Raw genomic sequence first — 20,891 nt, forward strand, 5'->3', positions numbered from 1 at the left:
TGTTTCATTAATTTCAATAATTATATTAATAATTTCAGTCAACTTCTTTTATCGATATTTCTTTAAATTCACACTGTCAATGACACATTACTACTGTAACGCATCACTCTCCTGGTTTTATTATTCGTGCTTTCTGTTGACGGTCCGTCACTCTTCTGGTTGGTCTTAATTAATGTTTTCTCTGATTGGATTGACATTGACAGCTCAGGCGAGAGGTGGGGTCGTTGCTTATTTAGTCGGTACTGCATCCATTTTTCAAGGACTTGTTCCCGTGTTGCAGGTAGAAGCACACGTAAAAGGCCAGTTTTTTTATTTCCGAAGTTGTGAAGCAGGAAGTGGCCAATATGGTTTATAATTTATAGTCCTTAATCTTGTTCTTTTAGGGAACTGTTTATTTCATAATTCTGGTGCAGGATGCCCGAGATTTTGATGGATAGATGATGAAACTTAGCAAGGTGAGTGTGTCAAATTTTGAACGCCATTCATTTTTATCGACAGTGAATACAATGGCAACCGTTGTTTTAGGGTTTTACTTTTCCGTTTTCCTCTTTATTCTTCTTCAATTGTTGATGGCTGCAGGCTTTTGATTTCCTCGGGAAATTGCTGAAAGCGGTGGAGCTGGGACCAGAACTAGAGCTAGTATTAGATATTCCTAGTCCAGATAGCTAAGCTACAAATGGCATACATTTACAGCCTCGATTTTGAAGGCCAGCCATTCATTTCTTGGAGGAATATACAGGCCAGTTTATTCCATTTATTTAAATATTAATTAACCATAGATTTGTCTCACATATTTAAATTTTTATTAATATACCTTTAATTTCAATTTATTGCTACAAATATTTAATCAATATCATAATTTAATACGTCAATTTCTTATCTATAATTTTAGTTATTTTTTGTTCAGTATTTTTCAGTACCTTTTTTGGTAGTTAAGTAGATATAACTCGGTTAAGGCTAATATGCCTTAGGTAAAAAGGTTCATGAACTTTCCCCTGCGTAATACGAATATATAGTAAAAATTTTAATATTTGCAATTTATTTTTCAAGTGCTGAAATCTACCTAGTAGTGAAATCATAATTTAAATGTTACTTTTGTCAAACTTATTTTAATCACATCAACATTATTCATATTTTAATTTATAATAAATTATTAACATTTAACAGATTAGAACATGAGGTGTATACATATCTTTGATGTAAATATAATTTGGTTGTATTGTTAACATATTTTTTTTTGCCTCTTTAAATCTACTTTATCCAGGGTCATTTAATTGTTAATTGAAACCTATATACCAAGTGTTTTTCTTAGTTTTCTTTTATTTATAAAAAAAAAACTAAGTGGCGCCCTCTTTTTTAATAGTTATAATCAAGTTTGGCAAAATAGTAACACTGTAAAGTTAACGCCACAGCCTTATGATAAAACAGTACCGCAATATCAAAATTTTAAAACTGCTATTTTATTTTACGCACTCATAAGGCTTCAGCATGGTAAAAATGAGGTCTGTGCTAAGATTAAGAGGCTGATTAATTGAAAAGATTAATTGGCATAATGTTTATTTATGTATATAAAGTTAACGTTTTTTTAAAAGTTGACAGATGCATTCACAATGAAAGACGTTCGATCATTCGACATAAAAAAAGAATAACAAATACAATAATAAAAAAGTACTGCATAGTATGACCGATTGCCATAGTTATGAGTTTTAAAACCTTGCCGAAATATAGCCGAGAAACGTCCTTATTGGCTATATTTCGAAGAAATTGCATAAAACATACCTAAAAGCTTCTTTAGGCCTCCATAATATATCATGTGGTAAAATATCTGTATTCTCAAAGGCGTTTCTTAGTAAGAATTTCTCTATTCCGTCCTTGGGTTGTCTCAATTCAGGATCAATACTCAAGTAATAATGAGAAAATTGAAGATCCAAAAATGGTACTCGAAGTTCTAAACTAAAAATGAACGTGTAATCAATTTGATTATTCAGTATCGCGTATTACCTTTGGGCAGCCATTGTCCTATCAGCCCTCAAACCATCAAACATATAGATTTCTCTTAAAAGTCTTAAGCTTTCCTCATGAGCAGCCTGAGGGTTTGGAGCATCTCTAAAGTATATGTACCTAAAAGCACATATAAAATCAAATTTATGCAAACATAGAATATTAATATTTACATCTTACCCTTGAGAGACTTCATCCGAACCTTCTCCACTAAACACCACAGTGGTGTCAGTATTTTCTAAAATATACTTTGATAGCAAGTACATAGGAACTGAAGCTCTTATAGTTGTAATGTCAGGGGTTTCCAGTGAATAAATGACATCATCCAGCACATTTTTCACATCCTCTTCTGTAAAAATAACTTCATGATGGTCAGTATCTAAGTATTTAGCCACTTGTTTAGCTTTTTCGAGATCTGGACTACCATCCATTCCTATTGCAAATGACTGAAACAGTTTATGTAAAAGAGTTAAAAAGATGGCATTAAACTAAAGTAATTACTTGAATTTTGTATGGTAGATTAATCTTTTTTGTTTCTTTAACTAATATGGCAGCCACTAAGGAAGAATCCAGCCCACCTGAGAGAAGACAACCTATTCTTCTATCTGCCATTAACCGTTTTCTAACAGCCATAGTCAAAAGTTTTTTTATATTTTCTTCGTGCTTGTACTGTGGCAGATCTATAACCAAAAAGCATTAGATATGTAGGTAATTGAATCGCCCATTTTATATGACGGGTTTACCTTGCCACGGTACAAAAGTATTAAAAAATGGCCTATCCCCAGGATTAAAATATCGCTCACTTCTGACCAGTTTTACTGTACCCTTTTCTAAAATGTCAAACTCTTCAAACGTTCCTGGCGGAAATGGTTCTAAAGTTTTTTTAGAACCATTTAAATCGGTTACAAGAGCTGTTAACCCTAAAATATGAAAAATTTGAATATGAAGCATGAAAATAATGTGTAACTAACAGATAAAGCCGATTGAGAATTTTGATTGTCGTTATTGATTGCTAATATTTACGAACTGCCATCTACAAATATTTTTTTTAGTTTTCGACTGCGATAAGAAATTGTCTATTTCCTAGCTTAAATGTAGATATTGTTTAGGGTAACCTAAATTCTTTAAAATTTAAATATATACATGCATGCGTCTAATGCATTTAGACTTTACAACGATTTTTTTTTTAAGAAATAGGAGTATAAGTTCAGTGAGTATTAAACTTTGAGATCTATGACTTAGCGACCACAAAATTCGTGTTCTCGATTTAGACTTTCGAAATTTCAAAATATATTTTAATTAATATTACTGAAGCTTTAAAAAAATATACATTACCAATTTTAACACATTTAAATTAAAGTTTTTTTTCCAACTAAATAAAAATAACAATTAATTTCGACGACAGACAGCCGTAGCTCTAATTGGGCCATGTTATGCAAAAACCTGCCAAGCCTTAAGTCAATAATATTGAGATATTCGTTAATTAATTTTTTTTAAAATAATACATTCTGTATCGATCGCATACAAACTTAAATACATACATACAATTTGCACCGATATTAGAAGCACTCCCTTACTATACAAAATTCCACATTTAAGGCAGATTTTGTGCAAAATATAAAAAAAGTTAAAAGAAGTTTCCACAATTTTTTTATATTAAATAATAATGAAAGAAAAATACAAAATTTAATTAACTTTGGCAACTGCTTTACATTAACATTAATATATAGTTCCTCTACGTTAAACCCATCTACATCTTCAATTATATTTTTGTCTGATTTCAAATTCATTCACCATCTATAAGTCACAAAGGCACTAGAGATGTAAAAGGTAAACTGCTGGTTGTAGATGGTCTGCCTCTTAATTTTTTTTTATTGTCTTATATTCATTTAAGGAGTTATTTACTCTCCTAGAATTGTAAACGGTTCACGTTTCTGTAATTTAATTGATTTTTTGAATCAATGGTGTTTGGTTTTGAATCCGGGTGACCCAGAAAAAAAGGAACACTTAATAACTTTTTTACTTTTTAAGATAAACTTTTAGTACATTGATGGAATTTTTATAAGAGGATCTTTTGACATAATTAGTTGTTTTTCGTCACTTCCTGTTAAACCGGAAGTGACAGCAACTTTCTCATTTTAAATGAGACACTGGGTATATTATTACGTATCTCGATAGAAAATAATATTCTGAGAAGAATGATACTTCCATTTGCCACTTTTTGATTTATATTTATCGAAACAATTTTTTAAATTTTAAAATAAAGTGCCATGAATGGCTTAAAAGTTTTAATCTTTAATCAAGTAATCACGGAAAAATAGTGTTCATTGCATTTTTTGACTTAAATCTTTTACCTGCCTATTTAAAATGTCCAAACCATTAATTTTGGCATTTCATTTATTTTTTTAAATAGCACATTATTGGGAACAACCACTTTTGAAATGCGGTTTCTTTTTTCCAATAATTTGATATGATTATTTTTTAATTTTCTGTGTCACCCGGCATAGCGATTTAATTTTTTCTCCTGTTTCGGTTTGTCGGCTTCTTTTTATGATTTTTTTATAATTTCTATACAATCGTAAGACGTATAAAAATATGAAAGACTTCTTTTAAAAAAATCTACTTAAAATTTTTGGGATAATGGGATTGAAACCTTTTATTTTAATAGATAAAAAATTTATATCCGTTATTTTCAATTAGATACAAAACTAAGCTTAAGCAGCCAAGATGCAAAAACACATAAAAACACTAAATCAAAAGATAATAAATAGCCATCCATACATCAAAGAAATCAAGAAATCTTAAAATTTAGTGCTAATAATAAAAGGCACTTCTAATTAAACTGTGGGCGTGCATTTATACTCGCTCATTTATTCTTCCCTCTTATTTAAATTTTAAAATCTCAATGAAATTCCAAAAAGGAAAAAATAATTGCGTTTTTAATATAATTTTGGTTTAAGTCTACTTTTGTCCTGCCTTTTTTTAACTTATTTTCTTTTTAAAATATATTCTACTTGCTTAAAATTAACATGAGAAACATAATATAAATATGTTTCAAAAACAGATGTAGTTTTTTAGGAATGTATGTTTTCCTCAGTTTTTCCTATACTACATGATTGAAATGTCTCATCACAATAATTTTTTGAAAATTTTCGCAGAAATTAAAAAGATAATCAACATATTTACATATTTTCTAAAATATTTTGGTATAGTGTCCTACAGTGGGTGACACATTTCTATGCATGCTTCTGTATTCTTGATAGTCTTAAAGATAAATTTTTGTGTATCTTGATTTTTAGAAAAATAGGGGATTACTAAAATAATTATACACCAAGAGGCCCAGGATAAAGGGAACAATTAATACCTACGTTGGATTTTAAGCCAAACAAATATAAGGTATGTATGTAGGTTTTTTACTTAAACGCCCATTGTTAAACAAATTCAAATGTTTCAAATGTATTTTTGGGGTTTAATCCATTTTCTCAAATGACACCTTAATGGGAACATAACTTTTCATATGTAGATTTTTTTGTAAATGTTTTGGTGTAATCTTTTCTAAAATCACAGAAAGAAATACACAGAATGAAAATAATTAAGGGGAAATTTAAGTGAGAAATGGATAAATTTGTCAGTAACTATAATAATATACTATATCTCTTTAACTTATTTGATTTATTTCGAGGATATTTCAAATCTTCAAATTGTTTTTAAAAATACTTTTGAACAAAAAGTATTGCATTTAGGTTGTGACTTATGTCATAAAATGCTTCTGATTTAAATATATTCTTTCCGGGAAATAATTTTTTTAAGAATTTTAATAAAACCTACACCGAAATATTTGAAAAAAATGTAGAATAATTTTTCCATGGCAGCTTCATTTTAAATAATTATTAGAACAAAAAAGTATAAATATGCAAAAAAATTATGTAAAAATACACAAGGTACCACATTACAACTTGTAAAATCAACGTTAAACAGAAAATAAGAGAAAACAACTGAATGTCAAAAAATTTGCTTACATACCAAATTTTATTTGTTGTTTTGCTTAAAATATACTGGGCCAATACAATAGTTATTTTTTTTAAACTAAAAATAGAAAAGAAAAATGTGTATATTTAAATTAAAGCCAATGGCAAAAGCTATGTTATATATAGGTTTGTGTACAGTTAGTTATATAGGATTTTAAAAAAATCTAGTCCAAGTTATTACAAAAATTGCATTTTTTTGTAAAACATAGCATTGCTTTCTTTCACTGATATGGTATATTTTTATAACTCTATGAAAAAACATAATAAATTTAGTAAAGTTTATTATTATTTTTAAAATACGAGAAATTTCTTCAGAAACATTTTGTAGTAAAATTATTGCGGTGACTCGACTCCCAAATCTCAAAATAAATTATAGAAAAGTTCCGTAATTCTATGCTGATTAAATTTCGGAAAATAAATGAAGCTTTTTTAGAGCCTCGAGAGTTAGTAGTCTTATTTTTTTTTGCAAAGCAGCCTAATAAATACTGCAGCTTTGATAGCTTTTCTATGATTCTGATTCGAATTGTCAATCAATCTTTATATCAAGACTTAGGTCTGAAACTACTGCTTTAAGCTTAAGCATCATCTTGTTGAACAATAAATTTTTTGTTCTCCTTTGATTTAATAAATTTTTAATATGTTAAAAAATTCGAAAAATAATCTAAAACATCTTATTTTAAAATCTGTAGTATCTTTCAGTTTAAATAAAATAAAAGTAATGCGTCCAGCTAGCTTATTTACTACGACATACCGCACATTGTAGCGAAAAAATGCGGCAGATTCTTACTAACGAGATCAGTTGTACTCGGGTCATGAGTTTAACAAAACGTTTATGGTAAACGTAAAAAAGAATTTATTAAGTTATTAAATAAAAAGCAGTTAGTGTTATTACCGGTGTTTTATTATAGTTAAATAATAACCCGGAACAATACTGTGGCGACGAAATTTTTCACTGTTTGTTATTTTTCTTTAAAAAACTTAGTGTTTTAAAATAAACATTTACAAAGAAAAATGTTTGGAATTCCACGGGCAGTACTTGAGTGCGTTAGCGCAAAAATTACAATAATTTAAACTATGGCGACAGAAAATGTAGGTCATTTACGCGAATTTGATCCGGCAAGTTCGGATTGGTCGATTTTCAGAAAAAGAATAGAAAATTATTTTGTAGCTAATGATATTAGAGATGAGGCTCGAAAAAGTGCAATCTTGTTAAATATTATATAATATTAAGTGAGGAGACTTACAAATTAGTCTTTGACTTATGCATTCCCGAGGAGCCCAAGAAGAAATCATATACATCTCTCATAGACCTTATGACCGTACATTTTAAGCTAAATGTCTCAGTATTCACATGACGTTATAAATTTTATACCGCTCGAAAATTAGTGACTGAAAGTGCTAAAGAGTGGGCAGCCAAACTTCGAAATTTAGCTTCAGTGTGTGATTTCGAGGCAAGTGTTTTAAAAGTCGTGTTAAGGGATCTTTTTATCATTGGATATGATCATGGTGCAACTCAAGATCGCTTACTCGAAGAGAAGAAGTCGACAACGCTAGAGGAGAGTATAAATATAGCAGCGGCTAAGTCAGCTGCACAACCTTTTATGGTGCACGATAATCCAGGTACAAGTTATATGAAACAAGAGGCAGAATTGCATTTTACTGGAAACAGGCCAGGTAAGTCCTTTTAACATTCTACTAAACTTGCGATGACTCAAAATTCGAGTGAGGGAATTAACAAAGCTAATCAACATTAGTGCTTAGTTTGTGGACGTAAAAATCACAAATCAGAATTTTGTTCTTTTAGAGAGTGTTTTTGCCATATTTGTGAAAAGAAATGGCATTTAGCTCCTATGTGTCACCTTAAAAGAAATAAAAAAAATTATAAAAAGCCAAGCGTTACTCGAAGCGGTCAAAATTATTTGGAATCTAAAGAATATTCTTTATATAATCTGGATTTTAAACATAATCCCATTTTAATTGAATTACTTGACGATAATAAAAAAATTACTTTTAATTTGGACACAGGAGCAAGTTTTAGCATTATTTCGGAAAAAATATACTTAGAAAATTTTAGTAATAGGATTGTACAAAAAACTAATCATGTTTTTAACCTCTATAATGGAGATCAAATTATCCCTTTAGGTTTTATTAAATGCAATGTGTTGTATGATAGTCAGGGACATGATTTGGTTTTTTATATAATTAGAAACGCAGCTGGACCACCTCTGTTAGGACGTGATTTTTTTAATGTTTTTAATTTAAAACTTTCTAATTTAAATTTTATTGATGTGCCATTTGATATTAATAAGTTAATAAAGCAATATTCTAACGTGTTTTCTACTGGAATTGGAACTTTTACTAGGGGTATTATATCAATCAAATTAAAAAATCAAGATGTATCCCCCAAATTTTTTAGAGCTCGCCCCTTACCGTTTGTAATGAAAGAGAAAGTAGAATAGGAACTGAATCGTTTGGAATCGTTGGGGGTTATATTTAAAGTAGATTATAATGAATGGGGAACACCAATTGTACCGGTGCTTAAAAAAGATGGCTCCGTGAGAGTTTGTGGTGATTTTAAAGTCACAATTAATCCAGTTATTGAGACTGATCAGTACCCACTGCCACAAATCAATGAACTTTTTGTGAAATTACAAGGGGGGGTGGAATTCGCTAAGTTGGATTTATCTACCGCATATCAGCAAATTTGCTTAGATAGCAGTTCAAAAAATCTAACCACGATTTCGACACATAAAAGGCTGTACCAATTTAATAGAGCACCATTTAATATAGCAAGTATTCCCTCAAAATTTCAGAAAATCATGGAATCTCTTTTTGAAGGCATAAAGGGGGTAGTTGTGTTTAACGACGACATTTTAATTACGGAAAAAGATCGTTTGGAACATCTGAAACGTTTAGATACTGTTTTAAAAATATTGGATAGGGCAGGTCTAAAAATTTGCTTGGAAAAATGCAGGTTTTTTATGAAACAAGTTTTATATCTAGGATTTAATATCAATAAAGATGGTCTTACGACGTGTAAAGAAATGATTGATGATATTATAAATGCACCCATTCCAACAAATGTAACCCAATTAAAATCACTTTTGGGACTAATAAATTATTATGGCACTTTTGTTCCGAAATTGGCAACAGTGCTGTTCCCACTTTACCAGCTTCTTAAAGATGATTTAAAATGGAATTGGACCAATGAATGTTGTGATGCATTTTCTGCAATAAAAAAACGTATGACTGCTGCTCCAATATTAGTGCATTATAGGCCTAGTTTACCTCTAAAGTTAGTCGTTATCCGCGACAGAAAAAAATATAATCAGGTGGAAAAAGAGTTTAATTATGCAAATTTAATAAATACTTATAAGTAAGCCGTAAATTTACTATTATGACTGATTCGAAAGCGCTTACTACAATTTTTCATCTGCAAAAAAATACACCCCAATTTTCAGCAAATCGCTTACGGAGGTGGGCTGTTATTTTAGCAAATTATCAGTATGACATTCAATTTGTAAAGTCAGGTGATAATTTAGCAGATCAAATTTGCCTGTCGAAAACATTGAAAAGTGGGAGGATGTGGATATTCATTTTATTTATTATTTTTCAAATAATCCAGAATTTCCATTAAATTTCGAAATAGTTAAAAGCGCATCGCGAACAGATCCCCAAATTTTAGAAATAAAAAATTGTGTAAAGAATAATAAATGGCCATCTAAGATAATAAACAGTTTAAGATCTTATTATCGCATAAGAAATGTAAAAAGTGTAGAGGATAATTGTCTTTTGTGGAACAACCGCATAATCATTCCAACCGAAATCCGCGAGCATATTTTAAATCAACTACCTATGTCACATCAAGGGGTGGTGAAAATGTAAAGCTTAGCACGGTCGTATTTTTGGTGGCCTGGACTTACTACACATATTGGCCATCTCGGGTATGGGAGCGTGTACACAATGATTTCATGGGGCTATTTGAGCCGTTCAGCGGAAAAGTGGTCTAACTCCCTTAAAGTAGAAATTTAAGAAATTGATATTTTGCATCTGGATGAATTAAAAAATCACAGTAACATATTCTTTACTTTTTTGTACATATTTATAATAACCCTGTACTAAAATTTCATATGGTAAACATTTTTACTGATTGCGCCCATTAATAACATTTTTGCCGACCAATGTCATTCTTCCAGTAAGTTTTTTTCAAAAATATAGCGGAAAAGTGGTATAACTTGGAGAGTTATATCACTTTTCCTCGTAAAAGTTAACCAAATTTTACAAAACTGATGAACCAAAGAAAAATAATAGCTGTAGTATGTTTACTATGATATCTATTACTGATAAAAGTGTTCAAAAAATATAGAGCTTGAAGAGCAAAACATTACTACTACTTATCTTACATACTAAACTTACAGTAAGGAGAGTAAGAACAAGTTATTAAACAAATTAATCTTCATCAGAATCGGATAATGGACCACTGTCAACAGCATCTTCTTTTGTCAGTAAGTCCAGGAAGAACTGATGCTGAATCGAGGGAATCGACTGAAGAAGTTCTATCATATATTTTTTCTTAGCTACAGTAACTGATCTACACACTACGTACCATAACACTAAAAAAACCTGACTAAACAAGAAAAAGCGAGTTTAATAGGACCTGGCGCGACATCGGAACAGCGTGGTGCCTTGACTTATACCACTATTCCAGCGAACGAATCCATTATGTTAAGAGGAATAACGTTAGGAAGCTCTTATCTTAGTTAAGTTAAAATTTTGACTTATACCAGTTTTCGACTGAGTATCTTAGACCAGTAGAAACATAATTAATGGTATAACTCAAAAATTAAAAAATACTGACATATACCACTTTTCCTCTGAGCGGCTCATTTATGAATAAATATTTTTTTGTAATTATAGATGCCTATTCGAAATGGTTAGAAGTTTTTCCTATTAATCATTTAACAGCAAAATCAACTATCGAAATTCTACGCTCAGTCTTTTCACGATTTGGATTACCTCAATTTTTGGTGTCAGATAATGCCAAAACATATGGTTCTAAAGAATTTTTCGAGTTTTAAAATAAGAATAATGTTCAACACTTAACATCTTCACCAAATCATCCCTCCTCAAATGGAGCAGCTGGAAATGCAGTGAAAACAGGTAAAGGCATCTCTAAAAAACTCATTTGGAAATAAAAGTTAGGTATAAATAAATAAATAAATCATTATGTAATTTTTTATTTCATTTTCGTAACACTCCACATTGCACGACCGGAGTACCTCCTTCTTTTCTCATGTTTAACAGGAGGATCAGAACAAGATTTGATGCTTTACTCCCTAATAACTTAACAAATAATACTAAAAGTAGCAAAAACCAAAATATTACTGAAGTCAGAAACAAAGTATTAAGTAATCAAGCTAAATAAAAAAGTTATCATGGAGGAGAGCGTTCTGTTGTATTTTCAATCAATGAACAAGTTTTTGTTAGGGATTTTCGTTGTTTAACAAAGCCCACCTGGATAAAAGGTTGTATTATACAACAAGTGGGAAAGAATATATATATTGTAAACATTTCAACCTTAGGTAATATTAAGTGGAAACGTCATTTAAACCAAATTAAAAAGGTGCAATTTAGAGAATCCTGAATTTCAAAAAATATAGGTAAAGATAAAAATAAAATAAATTTCAAAAAATATAGGTGTTGGTGAGGATTTTTGTGTGGAAAATTCAGAGGATACATGTCTAGACTCTAATAGTGATCAAAAAGTCAATATTAGTGGAGAAAGTGAAATTATGGCGCGTCCCAAGAGAATAATTAATTAAACCTATAGAAAGATTTCGCTTTTAATGAAAAGGGTGAATTATATCTATAGATACAGAGTTATAATTATATTATAAATTTAAGGTTAAATGAATATGTATTTTTTTGTTTGTAGGGGAAAAGAATATAGTATCTTTCAGTTTAAATAAAATAAGTAAAATAAGGAATTTATTAAGTTATTAAATAAATAAGCAGTTAGTGTTATTACCGACGTTTTATTATAGTTAAATAATAACCCGGAACATTACATTGCTCGTTGAGATTAAATACAATATTTGAGTCTGAACTTTGGCCTAAATATACTATCGTTAAGCCCTTTAAATACAACCCGGGTGCTATAAGTACGGGTATATACGATCCGGTTTCAACGGATGCGGAAAAAAGCAGCGGTACCGCATTGGTATGACAGACAAAACATAGGTTTAAATAGGAGGCGATACACGATGCGTTAGCACCGCATCGACGGAAGAGCAACGCAGCTTGCTGCGCTAGCAACGGACGACGGGATGGTCTTTAGCCAACACACGTACTTTAATGTATCGCGATACACGTTCCGGTTGTAACACGCGTTTTTAGTCATTTTCACCCAATTATTACATTAAATATCTTGTTTTAATACAGTTAATAATTCGCCAAATGATTTTTTAGATATTCTGTAATAATTGAAAAACTTATAATAATACTACCGAATATTTGTATGAAATTTGTCGATTTTTTTCTACACCACTTTCAAAATATGGATGCCTTCAATGTTTGAGTTATACTAACTTCGCAAAAGATCTTCTGCTTCAAGATCAAAAATAACTATTAGGAATGAAGACATTATCTCTATAAAAGTCTTGAAGCAATTAAATTTTGGAAATTTTTGGAGTTAGATTGATTAACTTTAGATTGATTAATTATTATCCCAGAAGTCAGAGAATGCGGAAACAGGTAGTCGAACTGACATTGTCTTTGTTTTTGTACAACACGACGTTTGGGTCGGTAAGTATCTCCGACCGTTATTAAGTCTAAACTCAGCAGTTTACCCTCTGAAAACGTAGTGTTGTACAAAAACAAAGACAATGTCAATCCGACTACCTGTTTCTACATTACCATTGTCTACCACTATCAAAAACAAATCAGAGAATGCCCTTTGAGGTAACTCTTATTTGAATTTCTTCTTTCAGTTCTTATATTAGGTGAATGATTTTTTTGTCTTTTCAATAGTCTTAACTTTTCTGTTGTATTTATACTACTATTACTGTTAATTATCCCTTATAACGTACTCTATGTTGGTTGCAAATAAAGAAATATATAATAAGTTACCTTTAGCTTCAGAACAAATACCCAGTACCCCATTTTCACTGATAATTCTAAAAAGAGGTCGTACCCCATAAGGATCTCTTCCCAAAAATATTTTTCTTTTTGGGATATCCACAATACAAAAAGCAAATACGCCATCTAGGCTTCTGATGCACTTTTCAATTCCGAATTTCTCATATAGATGAAAGATACACTCTACATCACTGAAGGTTTCATAGTTGAAGTCGTGCTCTGTTTTAAGCTAAAAATATATATTTAAGATATACTTTGAAATTTTTGGAAAAGACTATAAATATTTACCTCCTTACAGTTATAGAGTTCTCCATTACAAGTAAGCATCCTATGAGGATACTGGTGAAGCCTCATTGGTTGCATACCATAAGTACAATCTACAATGGTCAGTCTGTGGAAACCCACACAACAGTTCTACATATAAAAAAATAAATATTCTTTTAACAAATGTGAAAATCTTAAAAGCTAAATCTAAATAGCTTATTTTGAAGAGGAAGAGGGTCACTAATTGACAAAATGTAAAGAAAATATGAAAAAAGAAGTATGCATCCTGTATGCAGCTCAACGGGATGGGCGAATATTGATTGAAAATTACAACTAAACTAGAAATAAATATTTAATCACATACACACGGACATTTTATTGTGCGTTCTTTCTGGTTTGCGATAAAATGTAGATATTTCTATTCTGCACCATTGAGTCCCTAATACGCTGAAATATCCCAGGCTTATTTTTTAAATCATCATGTTGTTATTATCCAATGTTTTCACGTTTTCGAGGTGGTAGGGTAGTGTACCCGAAAAATGTTAAAGTGGAACTTCTCTATTGTTTGAAGAATTGTCGCATCGTTAAAAAAAGAACATATCATGGTTCTTTTTAATTAAAATAAAACAGTGATTCCTTAATTATTTTTTTCTGCAAAACAGTTCATCACATTCACAACCTAGTCCGCCTCTGGAAAAATAAACAAGGTAAATGTGTTTTAAGGACTCCGTTTTAATAACGTAAATTTTTTATTAAATTATAGCAAGTATTTCAAAAGTTATTCAAGAAAAAACGATTTTCAGCGGCGTCTTTAAGGGGCCGTATCTTCGTAGGGAGGGCCTATAGGATTTTTTTTTATAGGAAAGTTCCACATTATTTTTTTATTTTCTATCTAAATCCGAGAGATTTTCCGGAACCCCCTTTATAAATGATTTCTTGAGTTACCCCTAGATATAATAATTCAGATAATTTAAATCTGTAAAGCGGGAAGGCCACAAATGAGGCTCACTTTCTTCCTATCTAGCGGTAAGATTTAGATGTTTTCGCAATTTTCGCCCCATCGGTATTTTGTGCACATTGTCAATTTTGGAGAATTATGCGGAAGTAAATGAATCAATTTATTAAACAACATTTTATCTGCAGGGTCAAGTCTACGACACGACTTGCTCATGTGCCGTTTAGGTTTTAGGGAGTAGGTAAATTGGAAATCAAATCAAATTTAAAAGTTTTTTTAAATATGTCGGTAATGTATAAATTTAAAAAAAATAAGTTTCTTATACCACTTTCATGTTTAATTTCTTAAACATAATTAGAAAGAGTTAAGCTATAAATATATATACATATCTGCACCTGGGAGCCAAACTGTATTCATAGTCAAACACCTGTATTTATTCAACTTTATTCAACCATATTCAAACAACTGTATTAACCTCAGAAATTTTTTTTTATTTTACAGTAGAGCAATTTGAGAAATTTTATATAGATTAAATTAATACGAAATATTTATTTAATAACTATTCAAAAAAATAAATTAGACACAACAATAATAAAATGTGGATTTCCTTAAATTTTCCCTTATCTAATTTTCAACGGTTTTTATTATTTTACCATAAAAATTCAATTAAATAGAGTTAATAGCTTTGGCCCTAGTTTTTTTCATCTAAATAGGTGAATAAGTCTATTTTCTTCTTCTTTTCAATATTTTAGCATATGAGATTCCAATAGAACACAACCCAATAAAATAAGTAAAATATAATTGCGAAGATGTGTGTTTTTTATTTATATTTTTTCCGTATTCTTTTAAAAAATAAAATAAAAACCAAATCTGTTTATTTCTAAGAAAAAAAAATCTTTCGGTTTACCAGGTTCCAATTGGTCCTTTCGGTTACCAATTGCTTTAATTTTCTAATTTTATGTTTACAAATTTTGATAGAATTTGATATTCTAAAAGCAATGATTTCCCACTTCATTTTTGACACATAACGTCGAAACGAAAAAGTTTAATTGAAAATGGTAAATTTGGGTCAAGCAACCATGCAGAAATTATTTGAATTGTGTTTTGTTTTTTATCTACTTTACACGGATTTACAAAAAGGGCAAACATGTAATTTTCGTGTTTAATCGTTTTTTCAAGTGCCACCATAATGAAAGATTCGCTTGTTAGGTGTAGCTTTTTTTAATTTACCTAAAATTTAGTTATTTTAGTTAGTTTCTATTAGCGGATTCTATTAAGGTTACATCAAAATAATTGAAAAAATCTATGTCTAAAAGATAATTGTTCCCATTATGGTGCTATTAAAATAATCGCGAAAAAAACATGTTTACTGATTTCGAATATTTGTGTAGAGAACCTAAAAAAATAAAACACGATAAAAATTATTTTACCATGGTTACTTGATGCAACTGTTAAATTTTTACTACTTACTGTTAAAACTTACTCATAGCGCGCAAAATATTTAATTTCTCTTACGTTGTATCAAAAAAAGTGAGGCATCAACGTTTTTGTAAATGTGTATATATATATAACCCTATTTAAAATTTAAAAATGTACGTTAAAAAGATAATATTTATAAAAGACATTTTACAGAAAATGATTGACAGACTTAAAAATACATCGCGTAAAAGATAGAGCCGCTTATATAAATTACACCTACATGATTATTGGAAGCGACGAAGTTTAAGTTTTAACGCCCAACAAAACTCAATCCGACTCAATCCAACAAAACTTATACAAATCTGAAGGCTTCAGTCTTACAAAAAAATCGATTTACGGAGGAAACGTTATTAACAGTTCAAGAACAAAAGACATAAACATAAAAATTATTCGGTTGGAAAAGAAAGTATGCCGGTACAAATGCGATCACCAAAGTTATCAAATTACGAACATGACACAAATGATTGACACTTTTTATTAGTAATTACGAGAATATTAACACAAAATATGAAAGTGCCGCAGAAATAACTTTGGAAGAATCTGCAAATATTTATAACGCAGGATATCTAGTTATTTATAGCCTTTCTTGAAGAACGTAAAACATTGCAGATTAAATTTTCTAACCAGTGCACAATTTCACAGATCCTTTTAAACGATTCGACATCGAAATCTAATCTAGTATGACTGGGGCAAAAAACCAAGACTGTTTTGAGTTATGACCACAATATTGACCACTCTGTATATATATATTTGCTTACTGTAATGTTAACGTTGCTTTGTATTATCTTTCGCTGTATTTGCGAATTTAGTCTATATATTATCATGTAACGGCCTTATGCCTTAATCTTTGTTGTATCATACTTGCTGCTTGTACTTATTGTCAAAAAAAAATAATTTTTTTAAACGTGCTTCGCACAATAAGAAACATAACTGACGCAGTCGGGCAGGATTGGTGCAGTTTGTGTGATCCTGTATTCACGTCATCGGGACGCCGTAGTCACTACAACCGTGAGTTTCAACTCTTTAGCTCCAAACGAAGCTATAAGTCAACCACTTCAGGGTCTACCACAGGAAGAAGAACAGTCGACATATCATTTGGCAATCAAAGCACAGAGAAGAGGCTGACGAGGAGATTCACCTTGAGTAAGTGCCCAATTCCCTCAGATCCCTTTCCTCTCTCCTTAAGCAAATGGAAAGTAGTTTTAAGTTAATTATTAATTTATTTCATTGTCTTGAAATAAAAGATGTATGAGAATTTATAATTTTTGAATTTGAAAGATTTCATATTTTTAATCATATTAGCAGAACTTTATAAGTTATATCTAGTCATTTATTAGTTTTAGTTTAAAAATACTTTTATTCTGTTAAAAGTATAAATTAGTAACTAGCACTATCAGTTTTAATAGGCGCCAAACTTTTGAAGAATTGATGAGTACATAAAATCCCAAATAAGACACTCATCTAAATCACGAACTACAGTATGAAAAAGGATCCATAAACACCAACGCCGATGCCCTATCCAGAATAGAAATCCATATGATGGAAAATGATTCAATAATTGGCAGCTCTGGAGATATTTGCAATAACATAGATCAATACCTTTGTAACGAAAATGTTACATTACAAGAATTAGGCCAACTAACCGAAGTATTTTATTCATCTTTAACAATCCTCCAGTAGTAATCCTCCAGAAAAAAAGTAAAATCAAAATTTTACAAAATATTCAAATCGCTGCATTCAACAAATTCTCTGCATCAGATGACCCAATTCTAAACATATCTTTTACCGAAAATTGTTTTAACATCTATACAAGCCACATTTTAACAACCCATCGCTTCAATAAAAAATATCATGCTTTTAAAACCACTAATTTTGGAAATAAAAATCCCATTTAACCTTAACTGGGAACTATGAAAATTAAATAATTTATTTCTTTAAAGAATACATAAACCCCAAAGCTGTACAGGGTGTCCCATTTTGGGTGCTTTTGCGGGATATCTCCGTTATTTTTAGAGATAGAGAGTTGCGGTTTTCGCGACACTGTGCTACTTTTTCGTAAAACTAAAAATAATGTTAACAAAATTTTCATAGCCTTTTTATTTTTTAAGATACAGAGTTTTGAAATTTTTGCATTTTGGGACCCCCCTCGTATCTCCGTTATTTTTAAGGTTTCTGTAAAAGTAAAAACTTATTCCTATAGATTTTTTCCTAGAATCTTAATAGATTTGTCTTGATAGATTAATAGTTTTTGAGTTATAACCCAAACTTTTTTTTAAACGGAACACCCTGTATATTTATAGTTCATAATATTGGCCTTTTTTTTACCTTTTCAAAAATATATAACAGTATGGAATTACTTACTTATAATTAACAATTTTTTAAATTAAATGCATAACTTAATAGGCCATGAATAACAATAGATAAATAAAAAGTTGCAAATTAATAATAACGACGAAGTACATCATTCTTATTTTACATACAAAACATAAACATAAAACATAACAACATAAAAAACAAGTATATAAATTTAATAAACACTATAAGAAAACAACCATATAACAAAAAAACAATGTAACAAAACAACATTTTTACAAGAGATGTTCAAAATGACCACCATCTTCTTTGATACAAAATTGGCACATCTTTGTAACCCTTTGAATAGCATTCAAAATAATAATTTGTCTCCTTCTCAGATTTTGAAATGCTAAATGAATTGCGTCTTGAAGTTCTATTAGATTATTGCATTGTCTTTTATACACTTGATCTTGTATATACCCCCATCTAAAATCGAGAGTTCGGTGGACTGTGGAGGCCATCTAACAAGTCCGTTGGTACCTATCCATCTCTGAGCAAAGTTATTTTCAAGAAATGCCCATACTAGCCCAGAGTATGGCTTGGGGCACCATCTTTTTGTAGGTAGACAGTGTTATATTGGGCTAGAGCGATATTTTCCAGAAGTTCTGGAATAACTTCCTTAAGTATGTCTAGGTACATCTAGTTGTGCGTCAGTTTTTGCCACTCCAATTTCTTTTTCGATTTTTCTGCATGAGCTCGAAGGTGTCGCTATGAAGATATATAGAAATATAACCTAAAACATCTATTTCTTTTTCTTCCCTATTTTCTTTATTGTATGCTTTAGGACGCGGCTAAATAAAAGATCAAGCAAATATACTAAAAAAAACGGTTGCCTTCTCTGTGGATATCTACCAAGCATAAAATTACAACATTAGAAATTGGTAGGTAGTCACATAACGGCTTCTAACTTACCTATGGAAATATAGTTCCGAAACTTGAAAAACAGTATAAAACATACAAGCATATCATATTTTTCCTAATTTTCAAATGCTGCAATTTTTTTGGCAAATTCACAAATAACGAAAATAAATGGGTTTTAGAGCTTATCTCAATCAAAAACAGAGAAATGTCAATCAAAACCCAAAGATAGTTGACATTTATTTATTTGTCATTTTTTTGTTTCTTGTTATAAATAGCCATGGCCTCCCATTAAATTATGAATTTGATAATTTAAATTTAGAAAATTGTTATTTATTTGCATATTTTGGAAAATAAGTCCATACTATTATATATTTTTGAAAAGGTAAAAATTTAAAAAAAGGCTAATATTATTTACTATAAATATACAGGGTGTTCCGTTAAAAAAAAAGATAAATTTTTAAAGGATTATAACTCAAAAATTATTAATGAAAAAAAATATATCTACACCACTGAATTCTACGGAAAAAGATCTATAAGAATGAGTTTTTACTATTACAAAAACTTTAAAGATAACGGAGATACGATGGAGGTCCCAAAATTCAAAATTTTCAAAAATGCCCTGTATCTCAAAACTAAAAGGGCTATGAAAATTTTGCTGACGGCATCTTTAGTTTTACGGAAAAGTAGTACAGTGTCGCGAAAACCGCAACTCTTTATCTCTAAAAATAATGGAGATATCTCGAAAAAGTACCCGAAATGGGACACCCTGTACATTGTTTATTTATTAAACAAACTGAAATTAATAATTTCGAAAATAAAATAGCTACTATTTTATTGAACTCCTTCCGACACCATTGTTATAAATTAGTGATATCTAATATCTTTTTAAATGATATTCTCGATACTCAACATCAAAGAAACTTAATGGAAAACCACCATGAAAAATCATGTCAATGAAACTCAAAAAACTGTCAAAAAAATCATGTCCACCATAAAAACCACCATGTCATAAAGGTATTAATGAATGCTTAATGTCTCTAAAGAGAATGCATTACTGGCCTATCATAAAAAAATGATCTAACTGAATATATTAATAATTGCGACATTTATCAACAGGAAAAATACGATCGTCACCCTCTAAAATTATAAAATTTATTGACCACAACTCCAAAAGAACGTTTAGAATCAATCCACATAGATATAGTCTATTTAAAATGAATTCGAACAGCAAAAAAAACCAAATCACAATGAATAAGCGGCATCTTCTTTATAAAGCATAGGCGTGCAAAAAATAGAGAGCTATTATTTCTTAAAATATTTTAAAAATCCATTAATTGGTTATATGTATTTATTACAATTTTAATGGACATATGCACCGTGGTATTTAAGCTCCGCTTTAGGGCTTAAGCCTTCGATTTTACATGTAAAATCAGTGGCTTAAGCCTAAAGCGGATCTTAAAGACAACAGTGCATATGGCCATAAATCACTCTAGTTTAGGATAGTTATTGCCTGTAATGTTACGCATGTTTTATTATTTAGCTAATATTTTATATACTTTTTTTAGTAGTTTTGTTATAACATATTGAACTTAAATTTGAATAGGTACCCTGTATAGATAAAAACTAGTTATATTCAGTAAAAGTAAGCGATGTATGGATAATATAATTCAAATGATTTATACGAGGATTTATAAACTTATTATATTTATTATTATTCATTATACTTAGTAATTAAAATGTTTATAAAAAAACTCAAAAATCACTGTTCTCTTGGGGATTCTTGACCGTTTCCCAATTTTAGCGCCGTTCGA

The 20,891-nt window shown here is 30.1% G+C and overlaps 1 protein-coding gene across 1 annotated transcript in view; it reads right to left on the minus strand.

The window, feature by feature from the left end:
* The window catches only part of LOC126743719 (asparagine synthetase [glutamine-hydrolyzing]), a 47,247-nt gene that overhangs the window by 13,282 nt on the left and 13,074 nt on the right, over positions 1–20,891 (minus strand). Inside the window, exons 3-9 of the mRNA XM_050450933.1 lie at positions 13,455–13,580; positions 13,158–13,395; positions 2,745–2,921; positions 2,503–2,681; positions 2,182–2,447; positions 2,002–2,121; positions 1,780–1,953 (exon numbers count right to left, since the gene is read on the minus strand). Of these exons, the coding sequence (XP_050306890.1) occupies positions 1,780–1,953; positions 2,002–2,121; positions 2,182–2,447; positions 2,503–2,681; positions 2,745–2,921; positions 13,158–13,395; positions 13,455–13,580 (1,280 nt within the window). The remainder of the gene's footprint in view (positions 1–1,779; positions 1,954–2,001; positions 2,122–2,181; positions 2,448–2,502; positions 2,682–2,744; positions 2,922–13,157; positions 13,396–13,454; positions 13,581–20,891) is intronic.

Source organism: Anthonomus grandis, chromosome 13 (assembly GCF_022605725.1).
Source record: "Anthonomus grandis grandis chromosome 13, icAntGran1.3, whole genome shotgun sequence".
NCBI lineage: Eukaryota > Metazoa > Arthropoda > Insecta > Coleoptera > Curculionidae > Anthonomus > Anthonomus grandis.